Here is a 14,964-nt window from a genome sequence, read left to right as displayed (position 1 = left end):
TACTAAAACGTTCTTTCAGCCCTCATTATTACAAATGGATTTATTAAAGGACAATACCAGACATAACCTAGACAATTCAAATATATACAATGTTACTACCATTGCAAAATAGGATATACAGTAAAACCTCAGCGGGTCAGAGCTTTACAGTCAAGGATCCTAATGGTCAAAGGAGAATATTTCCCTTCCTGTTCTGCCTCTCTTGAACAGATGATGATCTGACTCCATCTGTAAATGTGCTGCCTACTAGTTTGCCCTCTTCTGGTGCTTTTTTTCTGACAGCAGTTCCAGGCTTTATCTTCCAAACATGAAACTTGGAGCCTGACAATAATACTTAAAATATGTTGTTCTTCCTCTTGTGTCTTATAATCATGTCAATCACGTCTTATTTCCATTAATAAATCTCTTTATATTGCAGTATGAACTGTTGGGTAGGAGTGAAACTGCTGTGAGAGAAGAGATGGTGCATCTAGCAAATTACCTGGATAGTGTAAGTTAAAGCTATACTGTGTCTAAATTGGCAATATTATTGAATGTTGTAGCCTTGCAACTTAAGTATTTAATTTTATAAACTGACCACCTTGGTCTGTTATCTTGTCAGAATCCTGCTAAGCAGGGTCAGGACCTGGTTAGTAAGTGAATGAACAAGGGAAATCCAGTGTCCTATTGGAAGTGATGTTGATGATTCAGTGGGAAGCACTCCTCCCTTGGAGTTACCGTTTGTCAGGGTTCCCCCCCCTTTGAACTCTGGAGTACAGATGTGGGGACCTGCATGAAAGACCCCCTAAGCTCATTTCTGGCAGCTTAGGTTAAAAACTTCCACAAGGCACAAATCCCTTTCTTGTCTTTGGACGGTATTGCTGCCACCACCAAGTGATTTAGACAAAGATTCAGGAAAAGGACCACTTGGAGTTCCGATTTCCCCAAAATATCCCCTCAACCCCTTTCACTCGCTTTCCTGGGGAGGCTTGAGAATAATATACCAACCAATTGCCTTTAATAAAAGTACAGACCAGACCCTTTATTTTTAGGACACTAAAATCAACCAGGTTTTTAAAAGAAGAACTTTATTATAAAGAAAAAAGTAAAAGAAGCACCTCTGTAAAATCAGGATGGAAGGTAATTTTACAGGGTTATAAAAAGATTTCCCCTCTAGGCTCAACTTCAAAGTTACTAAAACCGGAATAAACCTCCCTCTTAGCATAGGGAAAATTCACAGGCTAAAACAAAAGATAATCTAATGCATTTCCTTGCCTTTACTTACAAATTTTGTAATCTTAGATGCTTATTTCAGGTACGGGTTTAGGAGATGTTTTTTTCCTGCCTGGTCCCTCTCTCTGTCCCAAGAGAGTGCAACAGAGAGAGCACAAACAACCCACCTCCTGGCCCCCCAGATTTGAAAGTATCTTCTTCCCTTATTTGGTCCTTTTGGTCAGGTGCCAACCAGCTTATTTGAGCTTCTTAATCCCTTACAGGTAAAGGAGGGATTTTATGCTACCCTTAGCTGTATTGTTTATGACACTGTTGAACTGACAACATCTCACCATGGAGCTAGAGGGAGCTGTAAGGTGGTGGTAGTATTTATTTACCAAGGATTGAGGTGGATTCTCCATAACTGGAAATCTTGAAATCAAGATTGTTTGTTTTTATAAAAGATATTCTTGAGTTCAACCACAACTATTGGTTTTGAAGCAGGAATTAATTCAGGGAAGTGTGATGACCTGTATTATCCAGGTGAGGTCAGACTAGATGATCACAGTTGTCTCTTCAGGCCTTAAGAACTATGGATCTGTTGTGTTCTGTTTTAATTTGACTTTGGTTTGCTGGGGACACTATTGGTTCATGTTCAGGATCCTTTCTATTTGTCTATCTTTTTGTTTTTTCTATAGCACCCTATCGCTGTGGTATATAGGCACTAGTCCTTTAGCCTACTAAAATTTATTAGCAGGACATATATGATTTGGAAAACTGACATTCGTATTACATCGGAAAACTGAAAAATTAGATTTTGGTGCTGTGATTATATATAATATTAAAAAACAATTTATCCTATGGCATGCTCAGATCTGGCCATTCTCAGCTTTGCTCTACATTCCCCTTTTCTTTGCCTTTTCAGATGTACATTATGCTGAATATTCGCATCGTGCTGGTTGGCTTGGAGATTTGGAAGTATGAAAACTTAATTAGCACAGACGGAAGTGCAGGCGATGTGCTGGGGAACTTTGTACAGTGGCGAGAGAAGAATCTTGTCACGCGTCGACGACATGACAGTGCCCAGTTTGTTCTGTAAGTGCTGGGAATCTTTTTCCCCATCCAGAAATAATTTTAAGAAAGGGCTTTGCCAGGAGAGTTTGCTTATTTGTATTAACATGTAACTGCAGACATAAAGGTTACATTAAATGAAGATTCCATGGTAACGGCTTTACTATGAGCGGTCGGAAACAATCTGCTGCACGTGCTGTTTACTGAAGCAGTGGGAACATTCAGCACCAACTTGTTCCTGACAAATGGGGATATCACTAAAATTAGAGGTTTCAGAGTAGCAGCCATGTTAGTCTGTATTCGCAAAAAGAAAAGGAGGACTTTTGGCACGTTAGAGACTAACCAATTTATTTGAGCATAAGCTTTCATGAGCATTCGATGAAGTGAGCTGTATGCTCAAATAAATTGGTTAGTCTCTAAGGTGCCACAAGTCCTCCTGTTCTTTTTCCTAAAATTAGAACAATTTTTGGATTGTTCCAAACTTGATGCTGCTTAATTTCTCTTATTACAAAGCTCACAGCTGTGGGTGACTTCACAGATAAGCCTTTGTCACATCATTTATTGGATAGACTTGTAGATCTAGGGCTTTTCCCTTGAAGTCCATAATTATCACAGCTGTGGAGTGTTGAATGTTGTGGTTTAATGGAGCACAAGCTGTTTCTGTCATCAATGTCCAGAAGCAAGTTACATGGTTTGAGCCTTACTGTGTAGAATTAGCTTGTTTCTCCATGTCACTGGCACTTTTGCATCATTGCACTATTAGCATCCCTTTCTTAAGCTGGAGTTTGTTTAATATTTGGAAGCCACATGTGGGACATTCTTGTTACTAAAATAATCTGTAGCATACTGTACTGAGATCACACGATGTAGGCTTGGTAACTTACAATGTGTCAGAGGGCAGTTTGGCAGGTAGCTCCTTCCAGCAGATTTATTTCACACAAAAAAAGCTTGATATTATAAAGTTTGATATTAAGACTTCGCTGTACTCTTGCCTGTTATGCAAGGTTGAACACCGTACATGTTGTAGTATTACACTCAGACTTTCTATAAGAATATTGGAGAAACAAAATTTAAAGGGGAAGCTGAGGAAAGGGAAGTTAATGGAGAATAACAAAGAAACCACTACAATAGAAACTTAAAGAAAAAAATAGGGTTGGTATATTACTTACATTTATATTTTGGGGTGGAGTGGGCATTGACTCTCTCTAAATTATATGGTCCCAGTTTTAAAAAACAAACCAGTGTCTAAATAAAAGCATGGTGTTAATATCCGTCGTGCTCTCGTGGCACTGTACTTCCTGTCAGGTAACTGAAAAGCAGAAGCAGAACCACGACTGCTTTTATGTGGCACAGAAAGATGCCCTGAGCAGCGGCACAGCTGGTCGTGGTATTCTAGGCTGTCGTGCCTCCAGCACAGTTATGTTGACTCTTCTTTAATTTTTTTTCTGTCTAATGTGCTCTAGGAAGAAGGGGTTTGGTGGAACTGCAGGAATGGCCTATGTTGGAACAGTATGCTCCAAAAGCCATGCAGGAGGGATTAATGTGGTAGGATATCTTTAATACCCCTTTAAATAAAACTTTTATGTGAACTCTGTGTCTTTAATATCAAAGGAGACAATATTAAGGATCTGACTTAACCTCTAGAAGCAAGAGAATTCTTACTAGCTGCTGCTTTCTGCCTCCTTTAACTCTCCCCTTTGTATACGTACTGCAACTCAGAGTCCCAGATTGGGTCACGTTCTAAGACCTTAGGAGCTGTCAGTGCCCTTCCTCTGCAGGCAGCATTGAGTGTCAAAGGCCTTGCTCCTTTCTGAGAGGTGCTGAACACCCATATCTCTGGTTGAAGTCAGTGGGAGCTATGGGTTGTTGTGATAATTGGATCTACACATTTACCCTACTTGTGAGCTCAACTGTAAAAAGTGAAAGTTCAGAAAATGTCACGATAACTTGTACTAACATGCTGATGGGGAAAAGGTGCAAAAAAGGGACAGACTGAATCAGTCCAAAAAAAAAATGGTATTTCGGTATAATTCAAGGACATTGTTAGATCGTGTCTGGTAAACAACAACAGTATGAGACCGGAAATCAATTCACCAAAATTGGTGTGTCAGAAACTAGACCTAATTGGTGGGGGCCTTAAAAAAAAAAAAAGAGAGGGGGAGAGAGAGAGAGTGAGAGGCTGCTAGGGAAAGACTGGGCTGACTGAAAGAGAAGAGGAAGGAGCGAGCTTCGCCATCATGACTGCCAACTCAACTGTATCCTAGGGCCCCAGACCTTCTTTTTCCCAATCCTGAAAGATGTCCTGACCAGCCTGGGCCAGAAAAAAGTAGCCAGATGACTTGGCCACCTCCTTCAGCTCTGGCTGAATCCCCAACATCACCTGGGATGTGAAAGTTTGTCATTGATCCCTCCCCGTGTGTGTTCTTTTCCTTCCCCACATTATGCCTTCTCTTTTCTGTCTCTTTCCTCTTTTGTTTAATAAGTCCAGCTTAGGTTGCCAAAACTATATTTTGCAATACTGCTGTAAGCCAGTAACCAGAAAGAAGCAGCTAAAAGCAGTGCTGTAAACAACCCAATGCAGGTACAAAATTGCCAGGTCTCAGAGTGGCTAATAAAATTGTGCGCTGGGCCTGTGTTTTTTTCCAGCTGTGAAGTTGCAAGTGAAAGACGATACCAAAGACAGAAACTGCATTTTCTATCTTCGCTGTTCTTTTCTCTCCCTTTGTTATGTCTTGTTTTTCCTTCTAGGAAATGGGACTGGACTTTAACAACAACAGCAACAATGACCGCTCCAGCCCATCTAAATTAACTTCTTTTTTCCCCCCAAAAGGACAAGTAGTTATTACCATTACGATCTGAAAGACTGTCAAACAAGGGTTTTTTTTTTCTCTTTCTAAAAACTTTACCCAGCTTAAAGGAAGAAGAAAAAGGAATGATGTTAAAATGAATGTCTTATTTAATACTTCACATTTCAAGTGCTTTAACTGTTTTTCCTTCCTTTCTGTATCTTTAATAAAAAATTAAAAGGACTTCTGCCATGGTACTAAGCAGGCTGAGGTCTCTGTGTACCACACTCTGAACCTTGTTTAATACCTTTTCATGTTGGACAGTGCCTGGTTTGTTTTAACACCTTTCACTCTTTGGACCCATATATCCCATCTAAATTAATACAGCAAAGTGCTCCTCTAGAAATCTATCCCCAAGTCTGTGCATGACTTTTGGATTCACAAAGAGCACTCCCAAATCAGAGGGCAAGGATTTAGCTAGGCAACTGTCCTGTTGCATGAAACTGCAGTGTAACTTCAGTATCACTGTTGTGAAAATTAGAGATTCACAGCGCTATGACTGTGAGAAACTAAAGCGATATGCAGGTGGGCTTTTCAGCCACTCCACAAGCAGCAGCAGGAGCAGATTTCAATAAGGAGTCAATTAACAGAACTCCTCATTTAGACCGTTTGCCAGCACCAAAATCATCACTGTGCAATCTCACTTCCTTGGAATAGTTACAGAAAACTTGCACCAGAGATACTCAAATTGCTGCTTGCGTGGTTATGAAAGGAGGTGTGCATTGGTCTGGGGGTGAAGAAAAGGCAGTTGTTTAGTTCCTGGGCTAGTAATGCAGTGGCTGATGATCTGTCTAATTCTGCATGGGTAGGTGTGATGCCCCACTGGTGTAAACAGCAATGCCCGGTGTTCTGGAACTTTAGCTGTGCCATAGTGCAGACTTGGTGGCAGATGGATACCACATGTGTTTTTAGTCTAACTGATGTCACTCCTGGATTTATAGAACAGCCTTGTAGCTGCAGTAGTGTTCAGTTCCTCTGTTGTTGCTCATGCACTTAGTCACTGTGAGCTCTACATTCAGGTAGCTTCTCTACTAACGATCACAATTGGCACTAAGTGACAGCCTTGAGGTTTTTGTAATGTGGATACCTACCCAGTGGAAATTGAACTGGGATCTCCCAATTTATTTCAGTAGGCAACTAAATTAGCCAGAGTTGCCTTTCAAACTGTTGAATTGGAGCAGAGATTCTCAAACGTTCCCATAATATGCACCAGATCTAATAGAGTGAAGATGACTCTGCCCATCCATGATCACATGACATCTCTGGGAATGGTGTATATGGAAAAGTAATAGTAAGTTATTCGACATAGTTCAACTTCTGTATGCTGTGTAGCAGCTAGAAACAGAGAAGAGAGAACACCGCATGACAGACAAGTAGGTGCTCCACAGGCCACCAGGGGTCCTGGACCAGAGCTGGAGAACAATTAAGCTAGAGACACAAGCCTCTATATTCTATTACCAATCTACGGTCAACTATGTACTTGTATAAGTTAGAAAGCATAAACCGTCTAGGTACCTGACTCTGAAGATCACGTTAATGCAGTGACTAAGCCTGGTACTAAGTTTCTGAAGGGGCTGGGGGAACATGGGCTTCGTCCTAGTACAGACACGACGGTAATTCACTCTTTTTGTTTTGGTCTTGTGTAGTTTGGGCAAATCAGTGTGCAGATGTTTGCATCAATTGTTGCTCACGAGCTGGGTCATAACCTGGGAATGAACCATGATGATGAAAGAGTTTGTCAATGTGGAGCAGAAAACTGTATTATGAACTCTGGAGCATCGTAAGTAACTTTCCTTTATGCCAGGTTGGAGGATATGTTCATAGACGATGAACAAAGATTTATAGGACACCGTTACTATTGAAAACATTCTTATAAACAGCTAATTAATTTTCACAACATGCTTAGGAGAAAGGCAAATATTAGGGGTTATCTACACATGAAGTTAATGCAGAATAAACTAAGATGTCCACTTAAAGTGGACTAAGCTCAACTGCTACTCCTGATGCCATTCTGCACCAAAAAATTAATAATTCTGCACACAGTATTTTAAAATTCTGCAAATTTTATTTGTCAAATAAATGTGGAGGCTCCAGCATGGCATTGGGGAGCACAGGCCACTGGTGCTGGTGGGAGATCACTGTGCAGCTCCCCCCGCCCCCAGGACATGGACTTAACGGTGAGGCTGCACCCAATCCTGACACGGCGCAAAGACTGGGCCTGCCCCAGAAACACCCCAGGCCCTGCTCTTCTGTGCCAGGTGCACCAGGAGTGGGCAGGCAGGATCAGCAAGGCAGGATCCAAGTGTGGAGGAGCTTAGTGTGGGGGGATCCAGGTGTGGGTTGAGAGGGTTCTGTGTGGGGCAATCTGGGTGTGGGTGGCTCAGTGGGGGATGCAGTTGTTGGGGGGGATCTGGATTCTCAGGGGCTTGTGGAGGGGTTCTGGGTACAACAGTAATGGGACTCTGCAGGGGGGTCCAGGTGAAGGTGGTTGGGGCTCAATGGGGAGGTCTGTGGGGGGGGGGAGACAGAGCTCGGCAGGGAGGTTGGGGTGTGGGGAGCTCAGTGGGGGAGGTCCAGATGCTGGGGGAGTAGGGCTCAATGGGGTGGGGATCCAGGTGCAGCTGGTTGGGACTCGGTAGGGTGGGGATCTGGGTGCGAGTGGCTCGTTGGGATGGTCCAGGTGCAGGGGGAGTGGGGCTTGTCGGAGGGGTTCTGGGTGTGGGGTGTGTTTGGGGCTCAGCGGGAGGGTCTGAGTATGAGGTGGGGGCAGATGCGGGAGCAGCTCCCTGTAGAATGATCCCTCCTGCTGCAGCTTAGGAGCAGTGGGTGCAGGAAGCTCCTGCAGTGGGGGAGAAATCTGGGGGTGGGTCTGACACAGCCCCAGATGCTGTGTAGGGGAAGAGGAAGTCCAGTCCTCCCCAGCCCAGCTGGGACAAGCAGCTGAGCCCAGTGCAGGGTAGGAGGCACCAGCTGGGTCTTTACTAGTCCCGTTCCCAGCCCCACAGTGGTCTGTCTCTCTGCCGGCTGCCCTGGGTACCCAAAGCATACTGCTGGAAAGGGTCATATGACTGCTCTTGTGGCTTCCCTTTGCCTCCCCGTCAGAAAGTAATTTTTCTGTGGGGAAGCAAAGAAATCTGTACGGGACATAAATTCTGCACATGTGCAGTGGCGCAGAATTCCACCAGGAGTAAAACTGCACAAAGGCACTTTTAGTGCAGAATAAGAAATGTCCACAGGGGGAGCTAGTGTGGAATAGCTACTACACTTTAAATTCACACCCTAGCTTATTTTCATTAGCTTGCTCTGTGGACAACCCTATATTATCCTTGTGTTTGGGAACTGAAAGGTTACATGACTTAACTCAGGAGTTCATGGATCCCAGACCTTTGTTTAGATGACACTTGTTCCCTTGTATTATTTTTCTGATTTTGACTCTGTTCGTTATTTTGTCATCAGGAGGTTATATAATTGAACTCATGGTACTATTTAAATATTTTCTTAATGGGTGGTCAGTTTTCCTTTAAGTAAAGATTTTTGCTTTATGAATGTAGCAGAAAGATTTATGCCTCATTTCACATTTAGAGGTATCTTACTATATTGTCCTCATCTGTCTCTAGCTGTTGGCTCTAATTTTTGCTAGACTGACTCTTTATAGCACAAGAATGCTGGTTAAGAATAACTCATAAGTAAACATAGTGTAAAGAATTGCTAATATATTCTGTTGCAGAGGGTCCAGAAATTTCAGCAGCTGCAGTGCAGAAGACTTTGAGAAGTTAACTCTGAACAAAGGTGGAAGCTGCCTGCTTAATGTTCCCAACCCTGATGAAACCTATAGCATCCCATTTTGTGGCAACAAGTTGGTGGATGCTGGGGAGGAGTGTGACTGCGGTTCACCAAAGGTTAGTAACTGGTTCAGTTCACCAATGTTGCTCACGTGACTCTATGTTAAATGCAGTCTGCCTGCATTTCTGCACGGGTGCAGATATGATTTGTTTATCATTAACTAAATTACTCTTATTTCTTTAATTTACAGGAATGTGAAAGTGATCCTTGCTGTGAATCAGATACTTGCAAACTCCGAGCAGGGGCTGAATGTGCGTATGGCGACTGCTGTAAAAAATGTCAGGTAAGGGATCCCAGGATGGTGTTGGAAGAATCTCATGGCTTAAAGCATTCTCCACTGACTCTGAGGAAAAAGGAGTGCCAGGCTTGATTAGTGGGTCCAGGAGGGAAGTAGTCTCTGTTGAGCTGGGAAGACTTTTGCATGTGTCCAGCACAAAAGTGTGACTTCAGCAAAGTGCATGTTCAGTGTTGTTAGGCTGTTTTTGGATTTATTTTCAGAATGTATATTGATGTATGGCTTTTTACATCTTCACTTGGGATTTTATTTTTCCTTTTTCCTCCCCTTCCAGTTTCTTCCAGGAGGCACTGTGTGCCGGGCAAGTACCAATGAATGTGATCTCCCAGAGTACTGCAATGGGACCTCCCAGTTCTGTCAGCAAGACGTCACTGTTCAGAATGGGTACCCGTGCCAGAATGATGAAGCCTATTGTTACAATGGGGTTTGCCAGTACTACGATGCGCAGTGTCAGGCTATCTTCGGCTCAAGTAAGGATGATGATTGTAATGTTTCGGAGGGCCATGGCTAAAAGAGAGAAAACACCCAATTTGTTTACGAATATGGATTTTAGGTTATTTTAGTCTATAAGAAAAGACCAGCTGGAATTGGCAAAGGATTTTAAACTCTTTCTGGCATTTATGACAAATTAACTTTTGTTGTCCCATAAAATTCGTTGCTGTGCTGTGGATTCAAGTACTACTAATTTCCTTGCTATGATATACTCACCTTGTCAGATTCTATTTATAAGGCTAAATCTATTCATCAAGACTTAATGTCCAGCTAATAATATTTCTTTCTAAGTGACTGTATTGTCTCTCAGTACTGTTAGCTTGGAACCTGTCCGGACCAACAGTTTTACCCCATTTGTGTATTTTGGTCAAGCTTTCCAACTATTCATGCTGCAGATGCGACATGGGTTTTGGGGCTAGAGAGAAGTACGTGCACAGTGTGAGATGCTTCTCTGACTCTCTGTTAGCTGACCTAGTTACCCCTCTGTCTTTGCAGGAGCAAAGGCTGCCCCTAACATTTGTTTTGCTGAAGTGAATTCCAAAGGTGACAGGTTTGGCAACTGTGGTTACCATGGCAATGACTACAAAAAGTGTTCCAGCTGGTGAGTTCGGTTTAATGAGGGAGGGAATGTATAACAGGTATCATTCAGAAAGTCTCCAAAAATCCACATTCAGAGGCCTTAGAATTATCCAGCGGTCAAATCTTTATATATAGCACAGCTTGATAATAGAGATTTGTCATAGACACACACTGCCCCATCATCTGCCTTCACAAATGCTGTGTGTGTCTTTCAAAAACCAAAATAGAGTAGCTTAGAAAAGTTCTTTTAAAGCCTTAAATTTTGAATCTGCGTTATTGGAGCTTAGGTTACAAATACATAAATGTACAAAAAATTTCAAATTACTTTATAGCTCTATTATAATATTAGTCTTTATCTAAATGGGCATGAATTTTTCAAACAGTTCTTGCTGTAAAGTTTAATAAATTAATGTATAAAAAGAGGCATCTTGGAAATAACGAACCTGCACTTTGAATAATGGTGTCATGTAGACATGCTCTTTCGCTGACTTTTTTTTTTTCCATTAGCTACATAATGGTGGTGCAGGGGTGTATTTGCTTTTGTTTGAGGATCACAAACTTTTGCCAAGAGCAGGGGTAAATCCATATCCTCATTGTGGTTTTAGACTGATGCACAGCTCACTTTTGTTCTGCTCTTCACTTCAGTGTGATGTTAGTATTTGGGAGTGTATCTCATCTGATCTTTAATAATCGTCCATTAGGAAAGGAAGGCAGAAAGAATTAAACACCAGAATCATAACAGTCCTTAAATTATACTATTGTTGTAGGAATGCCATGTGTGGGAAGCTGCAGTGTGAGAATGTGAAAACCATGCCTGTTTTTGGGATTGAACCTGCAATTATTCAAACCCCCATCAGAGGCACTACGTGTTGGGGTGTGGATTTCCAGCTAGGATCAGATGTTCCAGATCCTGGAATGGTGAATGAAGGCACAAAATGTGATACTGGAAAAGTAAGCAATAACAAATTAATAACTTTAAAAGATTCCTAGGAAAAACCTAAATGAGTTGTTAGATGTGTGTATATCATTTGCAGCTCCTTGTTTACATGCATACACATACATATTAATTCATGTTGGTGCATGCAACTAATGCCAAACTTAACAATTCATTACTTCCCCATCTCCTCCTTCCCCAACACTAAGTGAGTAACACTCTCCCTGGAAATGGACTCTGTGAATAAATTTCTTTGAACGGAAGTTCTTTTTAGAAGAAACAAAAGCAAGTGTTAAGTTTGGATAAGGATCTCTGGAAATCGGTGATCAAGAAGAACTAGCTATACAAAAACTGCTTTTCAGGCCTCGGGTGGAAATTCAGGTCTGCGTCCATACATTGTAATTATCAAGCTGGCTGAAAAGGAGAGAGAACTATTTCCTTCCTATAGTTCAGCATAGGGGCTGCACCTAACTCTTCCCCGGCAGTGGTCTGGTACCTTGCTATCTGTACATTTGTACCATGGATGATTCTGATACTACTGCTCTGTATTAAGGCCTTGTGGGAAGGATTTTAGATGAAAATGCAGCTCATTTGCAACAAACCTTATAAATTCCTTATTACAGCAAACAAGTTTATATCAGTCTTAAAGCTTCCAGGGTGAGAGAAGAATGTGCATTCTTCAAGTGGTGTGAGCTTGCCGTGGAGCACTAATTGAAGGTAGTGTGGAAGTAGCACAGGCCGTGAACTCATAAACTGAGCAAGAGTCCGGGATAAAACAGGTGTTGGAGAACGGGAGGGGAGGAAGTGTGGGAGGTGATAGTATTAGTTAGTCCAAAACCATCTTATTTGGATTGGGGGTACTCTTGTGTCTCTTTACTTCCCTAGGTCTGTAGGCACTTCCAGTGTGTAAGTGTCTCTGTTCTGAACTATGACTGCGATGTGGAGAAAAAATGCCACGGACATGGGGTAAGTCAGGCATAAAAGTCCCTTTCTGTTCTGATCCAGCCTGGTCTGAAAGTCTTGCAGTATTTCTTGGGTGTTTCTCATATTGGGCAATATCGTTTTCTCGGGGTGCTCTTCAGTAAGAAAGCTCAGATTCATAGATCTTTAAGGTGTGAACAGACCACTATATCATTGAGTCTGACTTTGTTTTATGGAATTTCACTCACCTCTGTATTCAGCCCAGTAACTTGTGTTTAATAATTAGCTGTTTTAGTGCTACAAACCTTTCATTGCTCTCTACCTAAAGAATGTAACTAACACGGGTGGGCAAACTATGGCCCGGGGGCTGCATCCGGCCCTCCAGATGTTTTAATCTGGCCCTCAAGCTTCCGCCGGGGAGCAGGGTCTGGGGCTTGCCCTGCTCTGGCGCTTCAGCTGGGGAGCAGGGTAGGGGACTTAATCATAGAATCATAGAATATCAGGGTTGGAAGGGACCTCAGGAGGTCATCTAGTCCAACCCCCTGCTCAAAGCAGGCCCATCCCCAACTAAATCATCCCAGCCAGGGCTTTGTCAAGCCTGACCTTAAAAATAAATAACTTGCCCCACTTTGCGTGGCTCCCAGAAGCAGTGGCATGTCTCCCCCTCTGGGTCCTGTGCGTAGGGGCAGCCAGGGGGCTCCACATGCTGCCCCCGCCCCAAACACAACCCCTGCAGCTTTCATTGGCCGGGAACTATGGCCAATGGGAGCTGCAGGGGTGGTGCCTGCAGACAGGGCAGTGTGCAGAGCCGCCTAGCCGTGCCTCCGCATAGGAGCCAGAGCGGGACATGCCACTGCTTCTGGGAGCTGCTTGAGATAAGCACCGCCCAGAGCTGGCACCCCTGACCCCCTCCTGTGCTCCAAACACCTGTCCCAGCCCTGATCCCCCTCCTGCCCTCCAAACCCATCGGTCCCAGCCTGGAGCACCCTCTTGCATCCCAGATCCCTCATGCCCAGCCCCATCCCAGAGCCTGCACCCCCAGCCAGAGCCCTCACCCCCTCCTGCACCCCAACCCACAATTTTGTGAGCATTTATGGCCCGCCATACAATTTCCATACCCAGATGTGGCCCTCGGACCAAAAATTTTGCCCACCCCTGAACTAACAGAAAGCTCTTTAATGTAGAAACATTGCTTTTTGTTTGAAAGCCCTAGAGGGCCGGCTTTATTATGTGAAGTTGCTTTTCTGTGCAGTTAACATGAAAGTCACCTTGATGTTCCATCTTCACTGGCTATTAAATAATGTGAGCTGAACAGGTTTTAAAACCTGTTTTAATACAATGTTTTTTCTGGCTAGTATAACCCAAGCATTACTGTTTACAAAACTGTTTTTTTAATACAACTGTTTATAGGCTGCCTAGTCCAGAAATGATTTTGTTTAAACAGAGTTTATAAAATGGAGTTTATCTTTTAGAAAAATGCTCAATCTTGGTTTTAAAAAATGCTGTAGCTCACCCACAAGTTATTGGGCTGGATGCAGGAATTACTGGGTGACATTCTCTCGCATGTGTTATGTACAGGGTCAGACTAGATGATCACAGCGATGCCATTTGGCCTTAAAATCTATGAAAACCTCAGAGACTAATTGTTGCAACTTAGATACACTCTTACTGAACAAAAATAAATGTATGTATAAAAATGAACATTATAATGAATTTTTTAAAAAGTTTTGAGAAATGTCTGCCACTATCTCACGAGCTACATAACTATAACCCTCGTTGTCGAAGTGGAAGCTGCCTTTGTATTGATGAAGCATAGCACTTGCTGCTGAAAGTGCAGTTGTCTGGTTCAGAATAGGCATAAGCATGCAGAACTGATTGGAAAGCAGGGACTTCAACATTGTTGGAAGAGAAGTTCTAGTACTCTGGGTTACTGTAACAGTGGCTAAAGCTTCAGAAGGGCATGGGTTTGGGGATTTTTAGTTCTTTTTAAATTAAACTCTTCTTTTTCATACATTGCAACTGTTTTTGCCTTCTCAGTCGTTCTCTAGTTAATCAGAAACATTGGCTTATCAGCAAATTATGTCCCCGTGCTTCACAAATGTATAGTAAACAGATAACATGTTTATAACTTATCTCACAACCTTCCTTTGCTACAGTGTCATTTGCTGCTGGAATGATAGTCTTGGAGGGGGTGGCTTAGAGGCTGTGGGAGCATTTCACAACCTACTGCTGCACCAAGGACGGCTTTCAGTCCAGTACAACTGGTTTTAAGATCACATTGAGCAGATTGTGGGGAACGATTCTGTGTATAGAAACGAAGTACTAGTTCTTCTTCAAGTGATGGCCCCTATGTGTGTATTCCACGGTAGGGCACACATGCACTTTGAGACCAGACACTTTATACTAGTAGTGTGCATTGGTCCGCGCCTCTGCCTCCATGTGCTCTGAACCAAGGGCATTAGGGGATACCCTCCAGTTCCTCTCTACCTGCCCTCCTTCCCCTCTGCTTCATATCCTTTCCTAGAGTGATTTGCATTAGAGAAGGAACTGGAGAGGTAGTTGGTCCGTGCCTCCTCTTATACCCTCTGTTTGGAGCACAAAGCTGCACAGGGTGTAGGTGCAGACCAATGAACTGCTACCAAGAATTTTTCCAGTCCCCGACCCATGAAACCCATGTGGACCCCACCGTGCAATACACATAGGGACCACGCATCTCAAAAAACTCTAGTAACGGCAAGCTAAGTATCCTTTCTTTTTGATGCAGTAGCTGTTTTTCAGTCAATCATTTCCCG

General features: G+C 42.9%; 1 protein-coding gene across 2 annotated transcripts in view; it reads left to right on the top strand.

Moving 5' to 3' along the window:
- Window positions 1-14,964, top strand: part of LOC311513440 (disintegrin and metalloproteinase domain-containing protein 9-like) — a 49,686-nt gene that overhangs the window by 26,993 nt on the left and 7,729 nt on the right. For both annotated transcript variants that reach the window (XM_084615278.1, XM_084615279.1), the window contains 10 exons: window positions 419-490; window positions 2,117-2,286; window positions 3,726-3,807; window positions 6,755-6,888; window positions 8,836-9,007; window positions 9,142-9,234; window positions 9,521-9,716; window positions 10,234-10,339; window positions 11,085-11,268; window positions 12,137-12,217. In XM_084615278.1, coding sequence (XP_084471404.1) covers window positions 419-490; window positions 2,117-2,286; window positions 3,726-3,807; window positions 6,755-6,888; window positions 8,836-9,007; window positions 9,142-9,234; window positions 9,521-9,716; window positions 10,234-10,339; window positions 11,085-11,268; window positions 12,137-12,217 — 1,290 coding nt within the window. The remainder of the gene's footprint in view (window positions 1-418; window positions 491-2,116; window positions 2,287-3,725; window positions 3,808-6,754; window positions 6,889-8,835; window positions 9,008-9,141; window positions 9,235-9,520; window positions 9,717-10,233; window positions 10,340-11,084; window positions 11,269-12,136; window positions 12,218-14,964) is intronic.

This window comes from Lepidochelys olivacea (genome assembly GCF_965140295.1).
Source record: "Lepidochelys olivacea isolate rLepOli2 genome assembly, chromosome: 26".
Classification (NCBI taxonomy): domain Eukaryota; kingdom Metazoa; phylum Chordata; order Testudines; family Cheloniidae; genus Lepidochelys; species Lepidochelys olivacea.
This window is presented reverse-complemented; position numbering and strand designations above follow the sequence as displayed.